Below are 19,103 nucleotides of genomic sequence, written 5' to 3' on the forward strand. Positions count from 1 at the left end.
ACATACATACATACATACATACATACATACATACATACATACATACATACATACATACATACATACATACATACATACATACATACATACATACAAACAGTTCTCCGACTGACTTTGTCCTTGTGTTGAACAGAGCTGGGACTAAGCCACCAAGTTAGTGCCAGGTAAGCTCATTATGAAGCTTCACTGAGCCACAACGTTCTGATGTCACACTTTCCGTATTATGTAACTGTTAGTATTGTAACGTTTTAGAGCTCTGCCTCATCTCCCTGGGGAGATGAATGTGTCTGAACATGTCCAACAGGTGAAATTACTGCAGAGGGATATCCCTCACTGGAGGCCAAGAACATATTATTGTTTGCCTGTTAATACTATCATTACAGCAGTTGGATGAGCAAGTGCTTGTAGTGTTGACTGCTTTTTTCTTTTGATTCAACATTCAATGTAAACAGATCTTTAACTGGATCTACTTTTAAAAGTGATGTAATTTACAGTAAACCTATGTGTTACTGTAGGTATATTCCAAGTAGGCATCTTACATGGACAACACTCCACGTCCCATCCCTCCCTCCTTTTTAACCCTACTCTTGCCTTTATCCTCTCCCACCTCCTCTCGCCAGGTACCCTGGATGGTCACCTGTCAGCTCTGCTGTGGATCGCCATGCTGGTGTCCCTGGCCATCGTCATCATCCTGCCTCAGCCCCACGGCGTCCGGGTCCTCATCGCCTCAACCATCCTCCGCCTCATCTTCTCTGTGGGCCTGGAGCCAACCCTCTTCCTCCTAGGGGCCTTCAACGTAAGTGTGTCTGCAAGTGTGTGTGCCTCTGTGACTGGATGGGTTTCTGGTCAGTGGGTCCTTGCCCTTGCCTGCCACGTTACAGTAGCCTCTGTGCCCTCAAACGCCCCGCCCAGTGTCCTCACCTCACCCGTATGTGAGGTGAGGTGTGTAGTGCGTCACTGTGGGATTCCACAGAGCTGTAGCACTCTTGTCAACTAGTCCAACTAAACACTAAATGACATGTCTTCTAATGAATAAATACCTGTTGGATAGATGCATGACTCATGCTTTTACACAACATATTTTTAAGTCACTGATGTCAACTTTACTGTGTTCAAGTCTACCTCTTGTTGACCTGTATCTATGCCAGTCTCTCTAAGTTGGTTGTGTTTGTCTGCTATGCCTGGTTGTTTCTGAATATCTCTACTTTGTTTTTGCATACCAGTATTTACCTTTTAAATTAACCTGGCAAAGTTGTTGTTCAATCCCTCCATGTTTTCCACTGTTCCTCAGGTGGGCAATAAGATGATCTTCTTGATGAGTTTCGTGGGGAACAGAGGGACGTTCACGCGGGGCTACAAGGCCATGATCATGGATGTAGAGTTCCTCTACCACCTCCTCTACCTGATCATCTGTAGTCTGGGCGTCTTCGTCCATGTCTTCTTCTACAGTCTGCTTGTAAGAACTGGACTCACTCACTCACTCAATCACTAAGCCCCCCTGCTTCCCACTAAGCTGTGTTTTTCTCTTGTCTCTCCTGCAGCTCTTTGACCTGGTGTACAGGGAGGAGACGCTGCTGAATGTGATCAAGAGTGTAACCCGTAATGGCCGCTCTATCCTGCTGACAGCCGTGCTGGCTCTCATCCTGGTCTACCTCTTCTCCATCGTGGGCTACATCTTCTTCCAGGATGACTTTCTCCTTAACATTGACAGGATACCTAATAAAACACTTGGTAAGGTCAAAGAGCAGGCGCTCCCTATGTCACTTAAAGTTCCCAAACAGAATGGCTTCCTCAGTCTATCCTCCCCACCCTGATTGTCACATTTAAAACTTGCACCAGGTTTCCTGCTATAAATTAAGTCTGTAAGGCCTAATATGGTCCCTCGTTTGCAATAGACAATACTGAGCCAAAAAAGGCACAACAGTTTCTCCTGACCCTATGTTTTCCTGTTTGGCAGAGAGTGGAGCCAGTATGGTGGGAGAGTTCCTATCAGCAGAAGTGTGTCGGAAGGACAGTGGGGAGAACTGCTCCACGGAAGCTGTTGTGGATGGTATGTGCTCAAGAGAAAGGGAAATGTGTGTGCGCGGGCTTCTGCATCCTCACAGACCCCTAAGTCTACCCTCCTCCAGAGGAGAAGCTTCCCATAGTTCCACTGAGCCGTAAATGTGTGCGGCCGGGCAGTCATGAGATTAGGCCTGGTTTAGGGAGGGGCATGAGTACTTGAGTACTCGAATGACATCAAAACTCCATCTTTAACCAGAAATCTTTTTTCTTTTCAAATACTGTAGAACTATTTGTCAAATGTATTTCATAACTCTTGTCAAAGTTAAATGTGTTACATTGAGATAGAGCGGGGTTAACTATCACATTATAACTTCTTTATTTAAAATTGAAAAATATAAATGGCAAATGCTTCTGATTGGCTGTGGGGGGGCTGTTTCAAGCTCATAGCGAGAAGTGGGCACTATCAGCATGGCCGCCAAATGGTGTGAGGTTTCGAAGTATTTTGATCAAACTGATGAAATTTGACCCATGTGCAATGCAAACTATGTAATATCAAGCTCTCCTATCACAGCACAACTAGCTCCGTGAGATATCATATGCACAAAGAAACGTTGAAAGAAGGGGGCCAAGCAGCAGAAATCTTGCATCACTTCTTTTGCCACTGCAAAGCGCCACTGTGATCCCTTACTTAAACTACCTTTTATGTAGTCCTTTTGATTCAAGCTAGCGGCACGGCTGAGGCTACTGCCTTTTTGAAGATTGTGTTCCACGGTGTAATATAAACAGTTGATATTACGTTTTCAATAAATGTATCTTAAATTGCACCCTTTTTTTTGTCAATATATGTGAGAACATTTTGCAATTAGGATTTGTTATCTGTAATGGTTATGATAAATTAGGCATTGTTGCGCACAGTTGGCATATAGATAAATGGCAGGTAGCCTAGCGGTTAGGAGTGCTGGGCCAGTATCCAAAAGGTTTCTGTTTCGAATCCCTGAGCCTACTAGGTGAAACATCTGTCTGTGCCCTTGAGCAAGACACCTAACCCTGGGCTAGGGGAAGCACACAGGGACTTAGGCCATGCCGTGTGTGTCTGCTGCTGGAGGACCAGGATCCAGAGGAAGGGGAGAAGAGGTCAGGGGTTAATTGCCATCAGGCACAGGGCAGGTTGACGGGTTCGCTCTGAGAGGGCGCAGGGGGCAGCTTGTTGGGATCCAGGCATTCTAACGGACTTCTTTAGAAGAATTTCCCAAATCAAAGACGACCTACATGCTGCCTTAATGTGCTCAGACAACCTTGTATGAACCTTGTCAGGCTCTGGGGAGTCTGGGTTCAAACCTCATGGAGGCCACCGCCACCATCACCACCATCCAAATTAATGATGCTTGTCTGGTGACTTGTTGTTTTGTGAGAACAGTTTGGAAGGGTCAGATCGGTATTGTCTGTGGTTCCTGTGCTGGGATGAGACAGGCAGTGGAAGTTTCTTTTGAGTGAGATGTTTTGTTTGCACAACATTTTCCAAATTGACTAGTTATTGTTTTCTCCTCAAGGCAGAATTTGCTATGAGGTCTTGTATATGAGAAATGTGGATTTGAGTTAGAGGATGTGGATTAAAAGGGTTTGTGGATTTGTTGTGGATATACTATGTGCAATACATGTCCCTGATGTCCCTCTGTAGCTGCCATAGCCACCCAGCCGTCGGCGGTAGTGATCGAGGACAAGGAGCGGTCATGTGACTCTCTGCTCATGTGTATTGTCACTGTCTTGAGTCACGGCCTGAGGAGTGGAGGTGGTGTGGGGGACGTCCTGCGGAAGCCATCCAAAGAGGTACGCAAATGCCCATGTTGAACACAACACCTAAGGCTGGTACAATTATCTTATAATTGTGTTACTGACAATTATGGACAATAACCGTGAACTAAAAATAATAATTGTCCTATTACATTCATTTTAGGAGAAGTGGGGATTCAACTTTATATTGAAGTGGATATACCAGTTTACCCAGTTTATTTTTACACGAAGTGGGTAAAGTTGGTAATTGTTTTACGAGCAGAACGGCACGGTCGGGAGGAGAAGCTTAATTTCAAAAACTTCCAAGCGGTAAAAAAACATTCGTTTTTGAGACAGGGGTGTCACCAAAGCTGCGTTGTATTCGTAACTTGTTTTCAAAGATGCATTACAAGTTCAAAACATTTTTCAACAAAAATGACACACATGACAATAACCGTGACCATTTGCATGACAAGTAATCGTTACCCAAAATTCCATAATCGTCACAGCCCTAACAACACCAAACCATTTACATGTCCCACAGTTCCAGACTTGGGAAGAAACAAATACATTTTAGCTTCACTACAATCTCAATTATTGGGACAACTTTGCTGCAGTCGTGTTTCTTAGTTGACTATTTGTAATATTCAGATGTGTGTTATCAAACGTTTTTTTCTGTCTTCTGTGTCTTTGGTAGGAGCCTCTATTTGCTGGCAGGGTGATCTACGACCTGCTCTTCTTCTTCCTGGTCATCATCATCGTCCTCAACCTCATCTTCGGAGTCATCATCGACACCTTTGCCGACCTCAGGAGTGAAAAGCAAAAAAAAGAGGAAGTCCTGAAGACGACCTGCTTTATCTGCGGTGAGTGGCCCTACCTGGACCTGGCTTGGCTCTTCTGGCCTGTGTCCAATGCTAGTGATCAGTGGGCTGACGCTCGGCCTGAGACTGTCTGCTAAGCTATCATGGTGGTAGCTACCATTTTGAGCTTGGGTTGGAATGACTAGTGGTTGTGGTCTGAAGAGTCGGAAGCAGTGCTATTTCAGAACAAGGTTTGCAGTGCAGCGAGCGTTGGAGGAAGATGAACAGACATTGCACATGAGTGGTCTCAACCTGCACTTTAAGTCTGTCTGAGGCTGTTAATGTTGCATGCCTCACAGCTGGCCTGTGGCAGAATGGGGGCTGTTTTGCTCAGCTCAGCAGTGTAAACAACAGAACGCCTTCTCTTCCCAGAACCAGAATGGTTAGTCATGGCTGATGCGTAGGAGTAACTTCCTCCTGTTGCCAATGCAGATTCTTGACCATGTTGGTGTGCTGTGCAATGCAATGGCAATGTACTGGATCACATCACCATACACAAGCTATTACTGTAGCCTTAGTTACTGTAGCCTATCCATTTTAAAACATTTTCCATTCCATGTTAGATATTGCAAGCATGATTGTAACTGGTTGGTGTTACTATAGTTTGATTCCAAGCCAGCGGGAGCAGAACATATATTTTTATATCTCTTAACAAGCTTTTTACATTTGTATCACAAACCATTTTGGGGGGGAAATCATTATGAAATTAGCCATCTTAGACCCTTTTTAGACCTATACATACAGTGGGGCAAAAAAGTATTTAGTCAGCCACCAATTGTGCAAGTTCTCCCACTTAAAAAGATGAGAGAGGCCTGTAAATTTCATCATAGGTACACTTCAACCACGACAGACAAAATGAGGGGAAAAAATCCAGAAAATCATATTGTAGGATTTTTTATGAATTTATTTGCAAATTATGGTGGAAAATAAGTATTTGGTCACCTACAAACAAGCAAGATTTCTGGCTCTCACAGACCTGTAACTTCTTCTTTAAGAGGCTCCTCTGTCCTCCACTCGTTACCTGTATTAATGGCACCTGTTTGAACTTGTTATCAGTATAAAAGACACCTGTCCACAACCTCAAACAGTCACACTCCAAACTCCACTATGGCCAAGACCAAAGAGCTGTCAAAGGACACCAGAAACMAAATTGTAGACCTGCACCAGGCTGGGAAGACTGAATCTGCAATAGGTAAGCAACTTGATTTGAAGAAATAAACTGTCGGAGCAATTATTAGGAAATGGAAGACATACAAGACCACTGATAATCTCCCTCGATCTGGGGCTCCATGCAAGATCTCACCCCGTGGGGTCAAAATGATCACAAGAACGGTGAGCAAAAATCCCAGAACCACACGGGGGGACCTAGTGAATTTATACATATCTAGATGTGTATAAGAGACAGGTAACACACTACGCCGCCAGGGACTCAAATCCTGCAGTGCCAGACGTGTCCCCCTGCTTAAGCCAGTACATGTCCAGGCCCGTCTGAAGTTTGCTAGAGAGCATTTGGATGATCCAGAAGAAGATTGGGAGAATGTCATATGGTCAGATGAAACCAAAATATAACTTTTTGGTAAAAGCTCAACTCGTCATGTTTGGAGGACAAAGAATGCTGAGTTGCATCCAAAGAACACCATACCTACTGTGAAGCATGGGGGTGGAAACATCATGCTTTGGGGCTGTTTTTCTGCAAAGGGACCAGGACGACTGATCCGTGTAAAGGAMAGAATGAATGGGGCCATGTATCGTGAGATTTTGAGTGAAAACCTCCTTCCATCAGCAAGGGCATTGAAGATGAAACGTGGCTGGGTCTTTCAGCATGACAATGATCCCAAACACACCGCCCGGGCAACGAAGGAGTGGCTTCGTAAGAAGCATTTCAAGGTCCTGGAGTGGCCTAGCCAGTCTCCAGATCTCAAACCCATAGAAAATCTTTGGAGGGTGTTGAAAGTCTGTGTTGCCCAGCAACAGCCCCAAAACATCACTGCTCTAGAGGAGATCTGCATGGAGGAATGGGCCAAAATACCAGCAACAGTGTGTGAAAACCTTGTGAAGACTTACAGAAAACGTTTGACCTCTGTCATTGCCAACAAAGGGTATATAACAAAGTATTGAGATAAACTTTTGTTATTGACCAAATACTTATTTTCCACCATAATTTGCAAATAAATTCATAAAAAATCCTACAATGTGATTTTCTTTTCTCATTTTGTCTGTCATAGTTGAAGTGTACCTATGATGAAAACTTGCACAATTGGTGGCTGACTAAATACTTTTTTGCCCCACTGTACATGCCTCCTGTAAGACCCTTGTATCTGTGAACTGTACATGATACAGACATAAAACATCTTGGTACATTATACTCCTCATAGTGTTCTATCAAATATGGAGTATGTCTAGATTCTGAAATACAAATATTCACATTCAATTATTCAACATAAAAAATATGAATCTCTCAAAACTACCCTTTTTGATTTAGCTTATTTTTAGACATATTGTTTGTAACAATATACTCTTCAAACAAGTCAAATTTCCAGAGTGGTACCTTTATTATATGATTCATTTTATACATTGAAATTGACATTATAGATCATTAACCAAACACAGCCAAATAATAATTGATCATAACATACAACATATAACGCTAAATTGATCATACCTTCAGAATTAGCAGAGAGCCCACTCTGGAAATGTGATGTACTTGTAGAGTATATTGTTCCAAACAATATGGGCTCTATTTTCGGCTGCCGTTAAGCCAGCAGAATGGTCAAACACACTCATTTGCAATTGACCTATTAAAGCCGGCGCTCTTCTATTTCCCTAGTGCCAGGATTGGTAATTTACCCGTCTTATATGAGCTCGCTTGTTCTGAGGTGTGTGGGTTGGAAATATCTGAGGTGTGTCCTTAAAAATGTGTGCCAAAGTGCCCGTTTCAGGCAGCACTGGTGGGGATATTTAAGACCAACCAAAAGCTGGTTTTAGCAGGTAACACGGTTGGTGATGGCATGGATTTTGACAGCGGAATTGCAGCCAATCCAGCCGTGATGCACAGTGCCCATATACACATGGAACAAGAGTTGTAAACCTCGTATTTAGAAACATAAAAAAACAAATGTTTTTTACCAGTTTCTTTCATTTGATTAAAAACCAAAGCTTAGCTTCCCCTCTCGATGAAGGCATTTTTTATTCGTCCTGCCAAATGCTTTCGCCAAGTAGTCAAGACTATCGATAAAGGGTTTGGCTCTTGAGACTAATTTGAAATAAATCTTTATCACCTAAGCTTGATTAAAAGATCAAGTTTGGGAGCAGCAAAATAGTGAGTGGACGTCCTCTTTTTATCTATGTAGGCTATTGTACATTATTTTTGCCTGCTCCTGTTATTATTTTGGATGTGCGTTAAAAAAAAAAATCCAAGTAGGCTATATTCCCATCATGAAACGAGAGATGAGATGATCCGGTGACACTCATATTTAGAAACATTTGGTATTTTCCTGTAACAATTGCTTGTTTTCCATTTCATTTGATTAAAAAACAAACCCTTATAGGCTACACTTACCCTACTATAACAAAAGCTGGTTCAACAGCAATGCATCTGGTATCTTTCTTATCCTGGCCATGCGTTAGCCAAGTAGCCTATCCATAAAAGGCTTCTAAATGGTCTACTGGTGAGGCTTTTGCCGTCATGCTTTTGCATTGTTCACTATTCACGTAGGCCTACCTGCAGTGCATGGGCTACTCCATTCATCTTGTATCATCCCCATTTCCAAAAAGTGACTCTTGTCCGGTTACCAAAGATGGGCTTCTCCAAACATATTGAAATTAATGGCATATCAATGGTAGGCCTAGGCTATATCTTGCTTATTGAGAAAGTGCCTCACACATGATACAATTTACGGGAGCCAAGTATCTTTTATTTGAGAAGTGTGATGCGTAAGGCCTGTACTAGTTGAAGCCAATTACAACAATGTTGACTGTTAACACTCCAAACATATTCAGCATCGGGCCTCCCGAGTGGCGCAGTGGTCTAAGGCACTGCATCGCTGTGCCACCAGAGATTCTGGGTTCCAGGCTCTGTCGCAGCCCGGCCGCGACCGGGGCGGCGCACAATTGGGGCCCATTGGCCGGCGCACAATTGGCCCAGCGTTGTCCGGGTTTGGTCGGCCTCACGGATGTCCTTGTCCCATCGTGTACTAGCAACTTCTGTGGTGGGCCAGGCGCAGTGCACACTGACATGGTCGCCAGGTGTTCGGTGTTTCCTCCGACACAGTTGCAGGTGCAGCTGGCTTCTGGGTTAAGTGGGCATTGTGTCAAGAGGAGGACGATGGGCTCTCGACTTTTCCCTCTCCCGAGTCTGTATGGGAGTTTCAGCAATGAGACAAGACTGTAACTACCAATTGGATGCCACGAAATTGGGGAGAAAACATTTACATTTACATTTAAGTCATTTAGCTGACGCTCTTATCCAGAGCGACTTACAAATTGGAAAGTTCATACATATTCATCCTGGTCCCCCCGTGGGGAATGAACCCACAACCCTGGCGTTGCAAGCGCCATGCTCTACCAACTGAGCCACACGGGACCACAAAACGGGGTACATTTTAGTTTTTGACATTCAGCAAACACTGGATGATTTTGTTTTACTGTTGCTGTTACTCGTTACTGTAGCCTATGCTATTTAATAAACCGTATCAATCCACAAGGGACTAGGAAGAGAATATTCCGTACCCCAAGCCGAATTGGAGTTGATGACAATGCAAATATCGTCAACAACCAACATAACTTGAGACAACAGAATACGGTATTAAAGGGGCATTTAAAAAAAATCTGCGTTATATTCATCATCTCCAGCACCACCCCAACATCAACATATGTGACCCACCACCTGGATTCGGTCCTATGTAGCAAAATTTGAAATAGTTTTTTTTTTTTTTTTACATTGGATAAAAGTAGAGACTCAGAGCTATAAAATTGTATATCATACACTGCAGTTGAGGAACAATGAAAAAGTAATTCTGCTTCGAAAGTTGATAAACTTGTAACCCCACTTTTGAGAAAATGTCCCTTGAATGTTTTGGTATGCCCACTGGAGAGCTCTTCTTTGTCTACACCCATTCAGCATCTTTCACACCCACTTAAGCTTTAGCCCCACCCATCTCTTTAAGGATTCACATGTGAGATCATGTGCTAAACAGAGTGAGTATTGTAGTAAACAACCAAAGATTAAGACTAAAAGTGGTAAAAGCAGTAGCATACAATAAGGAAACTCAAGGTAAAAATACACTATCTAGTACTTGGCCGATATCCTAATCTGACTTTGGTGCAGGTCATGTTGTTCTTCACTTTACTATCTCTGGTGAACACACACTATATAGTTTATTTGTCACATGCACAGGATACAGAAGGTATAAACGGTACAGTGAAGTGGTAACTTATATACACTACCGGTCAAAAGTTTTAGAACACCTACTCATTCAAAGGTTTTTCTTTATTTTTACTACTTTCTACATTGTAGACATCAAAACTATGAAATAACACACATGGAATCATGTAGTAACCAAAAAAGTGTTAAACAAATCAATATATATTTTAGATTCTTCAAAGTAGCCACCCTTTGCCTTGATGACAGCTTTGCACACTTAAGGCATTCTCTCAACTAGCTTCATGAGGTAGTCACCTGGAATGCATTTCAATTAACAGGTGTGCCTTGTTAAAAGTTAATTTGTGGAATTTATTACCTTAATGCCAATAATTTGAGCCAATCAGTTGTGTTGTGACAAGGTAGGGTGGGTATACAGAAGATGGCCCTATTTGGTAAAAGACCAAGTCCATATTATGGCAAGAACAGCTCAAATAAGCAAAGAGAAACAACAGTCCATCATTACTTTTAAGAGATGAAGGTCAGTCAATACGGAAAATTTCAAGAACTTTTAAAGTTTCTTCAAGTGCAGTCGCAAAAACCATCAAGCGCTATGATGAAACTGGCTCTCATAAGGGCTGTCACAGGAATGGAAGACCCAGAGTTACCTCTGCTGCAGAGGATAAATTCATTAGAGTTAGCAGCCTCATAATATGCAGCCCAAATAAATGCTTCATAAAGTTCAAGTAACAGACACATCTCAACATCAACTATTCAGACGAGACTGTGTGAATCAGTCCTTCGTGGTCGAATTTCTGCAAAGAAACCACTACTAAAGGACACCAATAATAAGAAGAGACTTTCTTGGGCCAAGAAACACGAGTAATGGACATTAGACCTGTGAAAATGTGTCCTTTGGTCTGGAGTCCAAATGTGGGATTTTTTGTTCCAACCAGTGTGGGTGAACGGATGATCTCCGCATGTGTATTTCCCACCGTAAAGCATGGAGTAGGAGGTGTTATGGTGTGGGGGTGCTTTAATGGTGACACTGTCTGTGATTTATTTAGAATTCAAAGCATACTTAACCAGCATGGCTATCACAGCATTCTGCAGCGATACGCCATCCCATCTGGTTTGGGCTTAGTGGGACTATCATTTGTTTTTCAACAGGACAATGACCCCACACACCTCCAGGCTGTGTAAACGCTATTTTACTAAGAAGGAGAGTGATGGAGTGCTGCATCAGATGACCTGGCCTCCACAATCCCCCGACCTCAACCAAATTGAGATGTTTGGGATGATTTGGACCGCAGAGTGAAGGAAAAGCAGCCAACAAGTGCTCAGCATATGTGGGCACTCCTTCAAGACTGTTGGAAAAGCATTCCAGGCAAAGCTAGCTGATAGAATGCCAAGATTGTACAAACTGTCATCAAGGCAAAGTGTGGCTATTTGAAGAATCTTTGTTAAGACTTTTTTGGTTACTACATGATTCCATATGTGTTATTTCATAGTTTTGATGTCTTCACTATTATTCTACAATGTAGAAAATAGTACAAGTAAAGAAAAACCCTTAAATGAGTAGGTGTTCTAAAACTTTTGACCGGTAGTGTATTTGCATAGTAGCAATATCAAAAACAGAAAGTGTCCAAAAAATAAACTGCTCAAAAAAATAAAGGGAACACTTAAGCAACACAATGTAACTCCAAGTCAATCACACTTCTGTGAAATCAAACTGTCCACTTAGGAAGCAACACTGATTGACAATAAATTTCACATGCTGTTGTGCAAATGGAATAGACAAAAGGTGGAAATTATAGGCAATTAGCAAGACACCCCCAATAAAAGAGTGGTTCTGCAGGTGGTGACCACAGACCACTTCTCAGTTCCTATGCTTCCTGGCTGATGTTTTGGTCACTTTTGAATGCTGGCAGGCTTTCACTCTAGTGGTAGCATGAGACGGAGTCTACAACCCACACAAGTGGCTCAGGTAGTGCAGCTCATCCAGGATGGCACATCAATGCGAGCTGTGGCAAGAAGGTTTGCTGTGTCTGTCAGCGTAGTGTCCAGAGCATGGAGGCGCTACCAGGAGACAGGCCAGTACATCAGGAGACGTGGAGGAGGCCGTAGGAGGGCAACAACCCAGCAGCAGGACCGCTACCTCCGCCTTTGTGCAAGGAGGAGCACTGCCAGAGCCCTGCAAAATGACCTCCAGCAGGCCACAAATGTGCATGTGTCAGCATATGGTCTCACAAGGGGTCTGAGGATCTCATCTCGGTACCTAATGGCAGTCAGGCTACCTCTGGCGAGCACGGCCCCACAAAGAAATGCCACCCCACACCATGACTGACCCACCGCCAAACCGGTCATGCTGGAGGATGTTGCAGGCAGCAGAACGTTCTTTTCAAATTTTCCACCATAATTTGCAAATAAATTCATTAAAAATCCTACAATGTGATTTTCTGGATTTTCTCTCTCATTTTGTCTGTCATAGTTGAAGTGTAACTATGATGAAAATTACAGGCCTCTCTCATCTTTTTAAGTGGGAGAACTTGCACAATTGGTGGCTGACTAAATACTTTTTTGCCCCACTGTATATGTTTTAATGTTTATTAAATGAATGTGAAAGAAAAATCAGAATCAATACATAATGCATATTTTAGGGCACACTATGATGAGTATATTGACACTACGATTTTGTCTGTATCATGTGTGTTTTACAGATCATAGGGTCTTACAGGAGCCATGTATAGGTCTAAAAACGGCCTAAAATGTACACTTTCATAATGATTTTCTCCAAAATGGTTTGTGATGCAAATGTAAAAAGCTTTTCAAACATCCTTCCTCCAGATGAAGATCCTATGTGAAAATTGCCAGAACAATCTGAGATACCAAAGATATTTTGAATCACCCTACTGTATATGCCATTTAGCAGAAGCTTTTATGCAGAAAGCGACCTACAGTCATGTGTGCAAACATTGTATGTATAGGTGGCCCTGTAGGACAAAGGGAAATGTAAAAAAAACTAGCTTATGTGAGACATTGAGAACCTGTTGAGCGTTAAGTCCCTTGGCCTATTCTATTCTCCCTCTGAAATGCATTGTGTTCTTTTCTCCAATGACGCAACTTCCCCGTGCTATTGTTGTGCATTCAGTCATTCCAACTAAGGTCATGACAATCACCAGACTCATAAGGATTGACCCATTATTGCCACATTATTGCCACACATGCATTGTTTGTTTACAGTTGAAGAATCCAGTAACTGCCATGCATTTGTGTCTGCGCGTTTGACAATTCGTTTTTTGTATGTCTCCTCGTGTGCAGGCCTGGAAAGGGACAAGTTTGACAACAAGACGGTGACATTTGAAGAGCACATCAAGGTGGAGCACAACATGTGGCACTACCTGTTCTTCATAGTGCTGGTGAAGGTGAAGGACTCCACAGAGTACACAGGACCAGAGAGCTACGTCGCTGAGATGATCAGGGTACGACTAGACTACTACGCATAGTACCAGCCAGCTTATTACGAAGGACATTCTTGATTATACACATCAAGATAGGCAGGGATGTGGTCATAAATATATCTCCGAACAGGGAGTTTGCAGTTCTGCATGACTTCATCAGAGAGGCTCACATATCTGAGCTTTGATGAAATGTGTCTCCTGAGAATGCAGGTCAGCTCCTATACTAGATAAAGAAAGACATTTTGGCATGCAGTAAAATATCTCTGTCCCATGGTGAGAATAGATCTAAAAACATCTTCAGAAATAGAAAACCACAAGCACCAATACAATGTAGACTTTTTAAAAGTCATCCTCCACCCTGTTTTACCCTGTTTTACCGTGTTACACCCTGGTTCATCGATATCGCTCCTGTCTGGTTACTGCCAGGAGGTAGCCTCATGATAGCTGCTGAACAGTGTGGGAAACCCCTCCCTCCCACAATGTCTGCTGTGTCTCCTATGCCAACCAGGCCTGAGGACCTAATTACCTACTCTTCCAATGGCATGGAGGCATCTTGAACACATACATTGACATTTAGACTGAAGAACTCCATGGGAAGTAGTTAATTCCTTGGTGTCTTTAGAATTGTTAAAAAGATGTTGTTGCTCGATGAGTTTTGTTCAAATTTTGTTCTTAAATGTCAGTAGGCTATCCATTGCTTTTTAGTGATTTATTGGAGAATTGTAACTGTCAAAGGAAAGCCCCTTCTTCAACAGTCGTAACTTTCCTGATGCAGTTGTGCTGGTGTTGGCTTCTGACACAGTTTTCTGAACAGGCACTATTTGGCCCAGTTCTGTCTCTCGGTTTGAGGTGTGCTGCAAGGTCTTATGAGGAGTCATCTGATTTGGGATTAACTAACCCCCTCTTAGCCTTGGACCCTACTGAGCCAAACAGAGCTTGTCGGGGACACATTGTGGCCCAAAGGAGGATTTAAAGTGACCTCTGCTTGAGAGAGGGCACATGGTGTGTTAGAATCCACTGACCCGTCAACTCGAACAGTCAACCACAACTGGATTCATGCAACATGTTTGATCATGTGGGGCCTCCTGCTCTGGATTGGGAGCTAAATTAGGTGTCTGCAGCACGGCTCTCTGCAGAGCTCAGACATGGTAATTTACTGCAAGAAGCTGAGTTTAGAGAATTCACAGCTTAGATGTTAGCTCTCCAGCATCAGGAGGTTCATGCATGTCTGCATGCAGGCTCTGGGCTATCAATGGATCAACACTTTTACCAAGAACTAAGTTAATAGCTTGTATGTGTGTATATGTGTGGATATACAGTTGAAGTCGGAAGTTTACATACACCTGAGCCAAATACATTTAAACTCAGTTTTTCACAATTCCTGACATTTAATCTTAGTATAAATTCGCTGTCTTAGGTCAGTTAGGATCACCACTTTATTTTAAGAATAATGTCAGAATAATAGTAGGGAGAATTATTTTTTTCAGCTTTTATTTCTTCACATTCCCAGTGGGTCAGAAGTTTACATACACTCAATTAGTATTTGGTAGCATTGCCTTTAAATTGTTTAACTTGGGTCAAACATTTCGGGATAGCCTTCCACAAGCTTCCCACAATAAGTTGGGTGAATTTTGGCCCATTCCTCCTGACAGAGCTGGTGTAATTGAGTCAGGTTTGTAGGCCTCCTTGCTCGCACACGCTTTTTCAGTTCTGCCCACAAATTTTCTATAGGATTGAGGTCAGGGCTTTGTGATGGCCACTCCAATACCTTGACTTTGTTGTCCTTAAGCGATTTTCCCGCAACTTTGGAAGTATGCTTGGGGTCATTGTCCATTTGGAAGACCCATTTGTGACCAAGCTTTAACTTCCTGACTGATGTCTTGAGATGTTGCTTCAATATATCCACGTAATTTTCTGTCCTCATGAATCCATCTATTTTGTGAAGTGCACCAGTCCCTCCTGCAGCAAAGCACCCCCACAACATGATGCTGCCACCCCCGCGCTTCACGGTTGGGATGGTGTTCTTCGGCTTGCAAGCTTCCCCCCTTTTCCTCCAAACATAACGATGGCCATTATGGCCAAACAGTTCTATTTTTGTTTCATCAGACCAGAGGACATTTCTCCAAAAAGGTACGATCTTTGTCCACATCTGCAGTTGCAAACCGTAGTCTGGCTTTTTAATGGCGGTTTTGGAGCTGTGGCTTCTTCCTTGCTGAGCGGCCTTTCAGGTTATGTAGATATAGGACTTGTTTTACTGTGGATATAGATACTTTTGTACCTGTTTCCTCCAGCAACTTCACAAGGTCCTTTGCTGTTGTTCTGGAATTGATTTGCACTTTTCACACCAAAGTACGTTCATCTCTAGGAGACAGAACGCGTCTCCTTCCTGAGCGGTATGACGGCTGCGTGGTCCCATGGTGTTTATACTTGCGTACTATTGTTTGTACAGATGAACGTGGTACCTTCAGGTGTTTGGAAATTGCTCCCAAGAATGAACCAGTGGAGGTCTACAATTTTTTTTCTGAGGTCTTGGCTGATTTCTTTTGATTTTCCCATGTCGTCAAGCAAAGAGACACTGAGTTTGAAGGTAGGCCTTGAAATATATCCACAGTTACACCTCGAATTGACTCAAATTGTGTCAATTAGCCAATCAGAAGCTTCTAAAGCCATGACATAATTTTCTGGAATTTTCCAAGCTGTTTAAAGGCACAGTCAACTTAGTGTATGTAAACTTCTGACCCACTGGAATTGTGATACAGTGAATAATAAGTGAAATAATCTGTCTGTAAATAATTGTTGGAAAAATTACTTGTGTTATGCACAAAGTAGATGTCCTAACCGACTTGCCAAAGCTATAGTTTGTTAACAAGACATTTGTGCAGTGGTTGAAAAACGAGTTTTAATGACTCCGACTTAAGTGTATGTAAACTTCCGACTTCAACTGTATGTATGTATGTGTATATATGCTGAAAGAAAGCAAATTATTTTTGTCCATTTAAAATAACATCAAATTGATCAGAAATACAGTGTAGACATTGTTAATGATGTAAATGACTATTGTAGCTGGAAACGGCTGATTTTTAATGGAATATCTACATAGGTGTACAGAGGCCCATTATCCGCAACCATCTGTGTTCCAATGGCACGTTGTGTTTGCTAATCCAAGTTTATAATTTTAAAAGGCTAATTGATCATCATAAAACCCTTTTGCAATTATGTTAGCACAGCTGAAAACTGTTGTCTGGATTAAAGAAGCAATACAACTGGCCTTCTTTAGACTAGTTGAGTATCTGGAGCATCAGCATTTTTGGGTTCGATTACAGGCTGAAAATGGCCAGAAACAAATACCTTTTTTTCTGAAACTCGTCAGCCTATTCTTGTTCTGAGAAATGAAGGCTATTCCATGCGAGAAATTGCCAAGAAACTGAAGATCTCGTACAACGCTGTGTACTGCTCCCTTGACAGAACAGCGCAAACTGTCTCTAACCAGAATAGAAAGAGGGGTGGGAGGCCCCGGTGCACAACTAAGCAAGAGGACAAGTACATTAGAGTGTCTAGTTTGAGAAACAAATGCATAACAAGTCCTCAACTGACAGCTTCATTAAATAGTACCCGCAAAACACCAGTCTCAACGTCAACAGTGAAGAGGAGACTCCGGGATGCTGGCCTTCTAGGCTGGTGTTTTGGGGGTACTATTTAATGAAGCTGCCAGTTTAGGACTTGTGAGGTGTCTGTTACAGCCTTATTCTAAAATTGATTAAATAAAAAGTGTTCCTCATCAATCTTCACACAATACCTCACAATGACGAAGCGAAAACAGGTTTTTAGACATTTTTGCACATTTATAGAAATACATTTAAAAAAATGCTTTTTTTACATAAGTATTCAGACCCTTTGCTATGAGACTCGAAATTGAGCTCAGGTGCATCCTGTTTCCATTGATCATCCTTGAGATGTTTCTACAACTTGATTGGAGTCCAGCTGTGGTAATTCAATTGATTGGACATGATTTGGAAAGGCATACGCCTGTCTATATAAGGTCCCACAGTTGACAGTGCATGTGAGAGCAGAAACCCAGCCATCAGGTCTAAGGAATTGTCCGTAGAGCTCAGAGACAGTGATTACAGCTTTGAGTCTTCTTGGGTATGACACTACAAGCTTGGCACAACTGTATTTGGGGAGTTTCTCCCATTCTCCTCTGCAGATCCTCTCAAGCTCTGTCTGATTGGATGGGGAGCATCGCTGCACAGCTATTTTCAGGTCTCTCCAGATATGTTCGATCGGGTTCAAGTCTGGGCTCCTGCTGAGCCACTCAAGGACATTCAGAGACTTGTCCCGAAGCCACTCCTGCGTTGCCTTGGCTGTGTGCTGTGTGCTTAGTCCTGTTGGAAGGTGAACCTTCGCCCCAGTCTGAGGTCCTGAGCGCTCTCAAGCAGGTTTTCATCAATCTCTTTGTACTTTGCTCTTTTCATCTTTCCCTTGATCCTGACTAGTCTCCCAGTCCCTGCCACTGAAAAACATCACCACCGTATGCTGCTGCTGCCACCACCATGCCAGGTTTCCTCCAGACATGACGCTTGCCATTCAGGCCAAAGAGTTCAATCTTGGTTTCATCAGGCCAGAGAATCTTGTTTCTCATGCTCTGAGAGTCCTTTAGGTGACTTTTGGCAAATTCCAAGCGAGCTGTCATGTGTCTTTTAGCTGAGATGTGGCTTCTGTCTGGAAACTGGCCGGATTGATGGAGTGCTGCAGAGATGGTTGTCCTTCTGGAAGGTTCTCGAATCTCCACAGAGGAACTCTGGAGTTCTGTCACAGTGACCATCGGGTTCACCACCCAGACCAAGGCCCTTCTTCCCCAATTGCTCAGTTTGGCCGGGCGACCAGGTTTAGGAAGAGTCTTGTTGATTCCAAACTTCTTCCATTTTAAGAATGATGGAGGTCACTGTGTTCTTGGGGACCTTCAGTGCTGCAGAAATTGTTTGGTACCCTTCCTCAGATCTGTGCCTCGACACAATCCTGCCTTGGAGCTCTATGCACAATTCCTTCCACCTCATGGCTTGGTTTATGTTCTGACATGAACTGTCAACTGTGGGACCTTATATAGACAGGTGTGTGCCTTTTACAAATCATATCGAATCAGTTGATTTTACCACAGGTGGACTCCAATCAAGTTGTAGAAACATCTCAAGAATGATCAATGGAAACAGGATGCACCTGAGCTCAATTTCGAGTCTCATTGCAAAGCGTCTGAATACTATGTAAATATGATATTTCCGTTTTTTATTTTACATGAATTAGCAAAAAAATCGAAAACCTGTTTTTGCTTTCTCATTATTCGGTATTGTATGTAGATTGATGAGACAAAACAAACAATTTAATACATTTTAGAATAAGGCTGTAACGTAACAAAATATGGAAAAAGTCAAGGGGTCTGAATACTTTCTGAATGCATTGCATGTAAAATGTATATGCAAAATGTGTTTATATGTTCGCAAGAAAGCTGTAAAAAAGGAAAGTTATTTTTGACCTCCGAAGAGGGGGATGGGTTAATAAAATAAAACATTTTGGGGAGCTTTTAGAATCTGAGAAGTGGAGCAATCGGTCACATTAGTTATCTTCCTATGATGTCACAACTCAACACAGGATATC

General features: G+C 42.6%; 1 protein-coding gene across 4 annotated transcripts in view; it reads left to right on the forward strand.

Annotated features, from left to right (window-relative positions):
• Window positions 1-19,103, forward strand: part of LOC111969857 (inositol 1,4,5-trisphosphate-gated calcium channel ITPR1-like) — a 148,620-nt gene that overhangs the window by 122,467 nt on the left and 7,050 nt on the right. For all 4 annotated transcript variants that reach the window (XM_023996185.1, XM_023996186.2, XM_023996187.1 and 1 more), the window contains 7 exons: window positions 621-796; window positions 1,292-1,456; window positions 1,542-1,731; window positions 1,958-2,050; window positions 3,683-3,831; window positions 4,472-4,637; window positions 13,315-13,475. In XM_023996185.1, the coding sequence (XP_023851953.1) occupies window positions 621-796; window positions 1,292-1,456; window positions 1,542-1,731; window positions 1,958-2,050; window positions 3,683-3,831; window positions 4,472-4,637; window positions 13,315-13,475 (1,100 nt within the window). The remainder of the gene's footprint in view (window positions 1-620; window positions 797-1,291; window positions 1,457-1,541; window positions 1,732-1,957; window positions 2,051-3,682; window positions 3,832-4,471; window positions 4,638-13,314; window positions 13,476-19,103) is intronic.

The sequence above is a fragment of the Salvelinus sp. IW2-2015 genome, linkage group LG11 (assembly GCF_002910315.2).
Source record: "Salvelinus sp. IW2-2015 linkage group LG11, ASM291031v2, whole genome shotgun sequence".
NCBI classification, from domain to species: Eukaryota; Metazoa; Chordata; class Actinopteri; order Salmoniformes; family Salmonidae; genus Salvelinus; species Salvelinus sp. IW2-2015.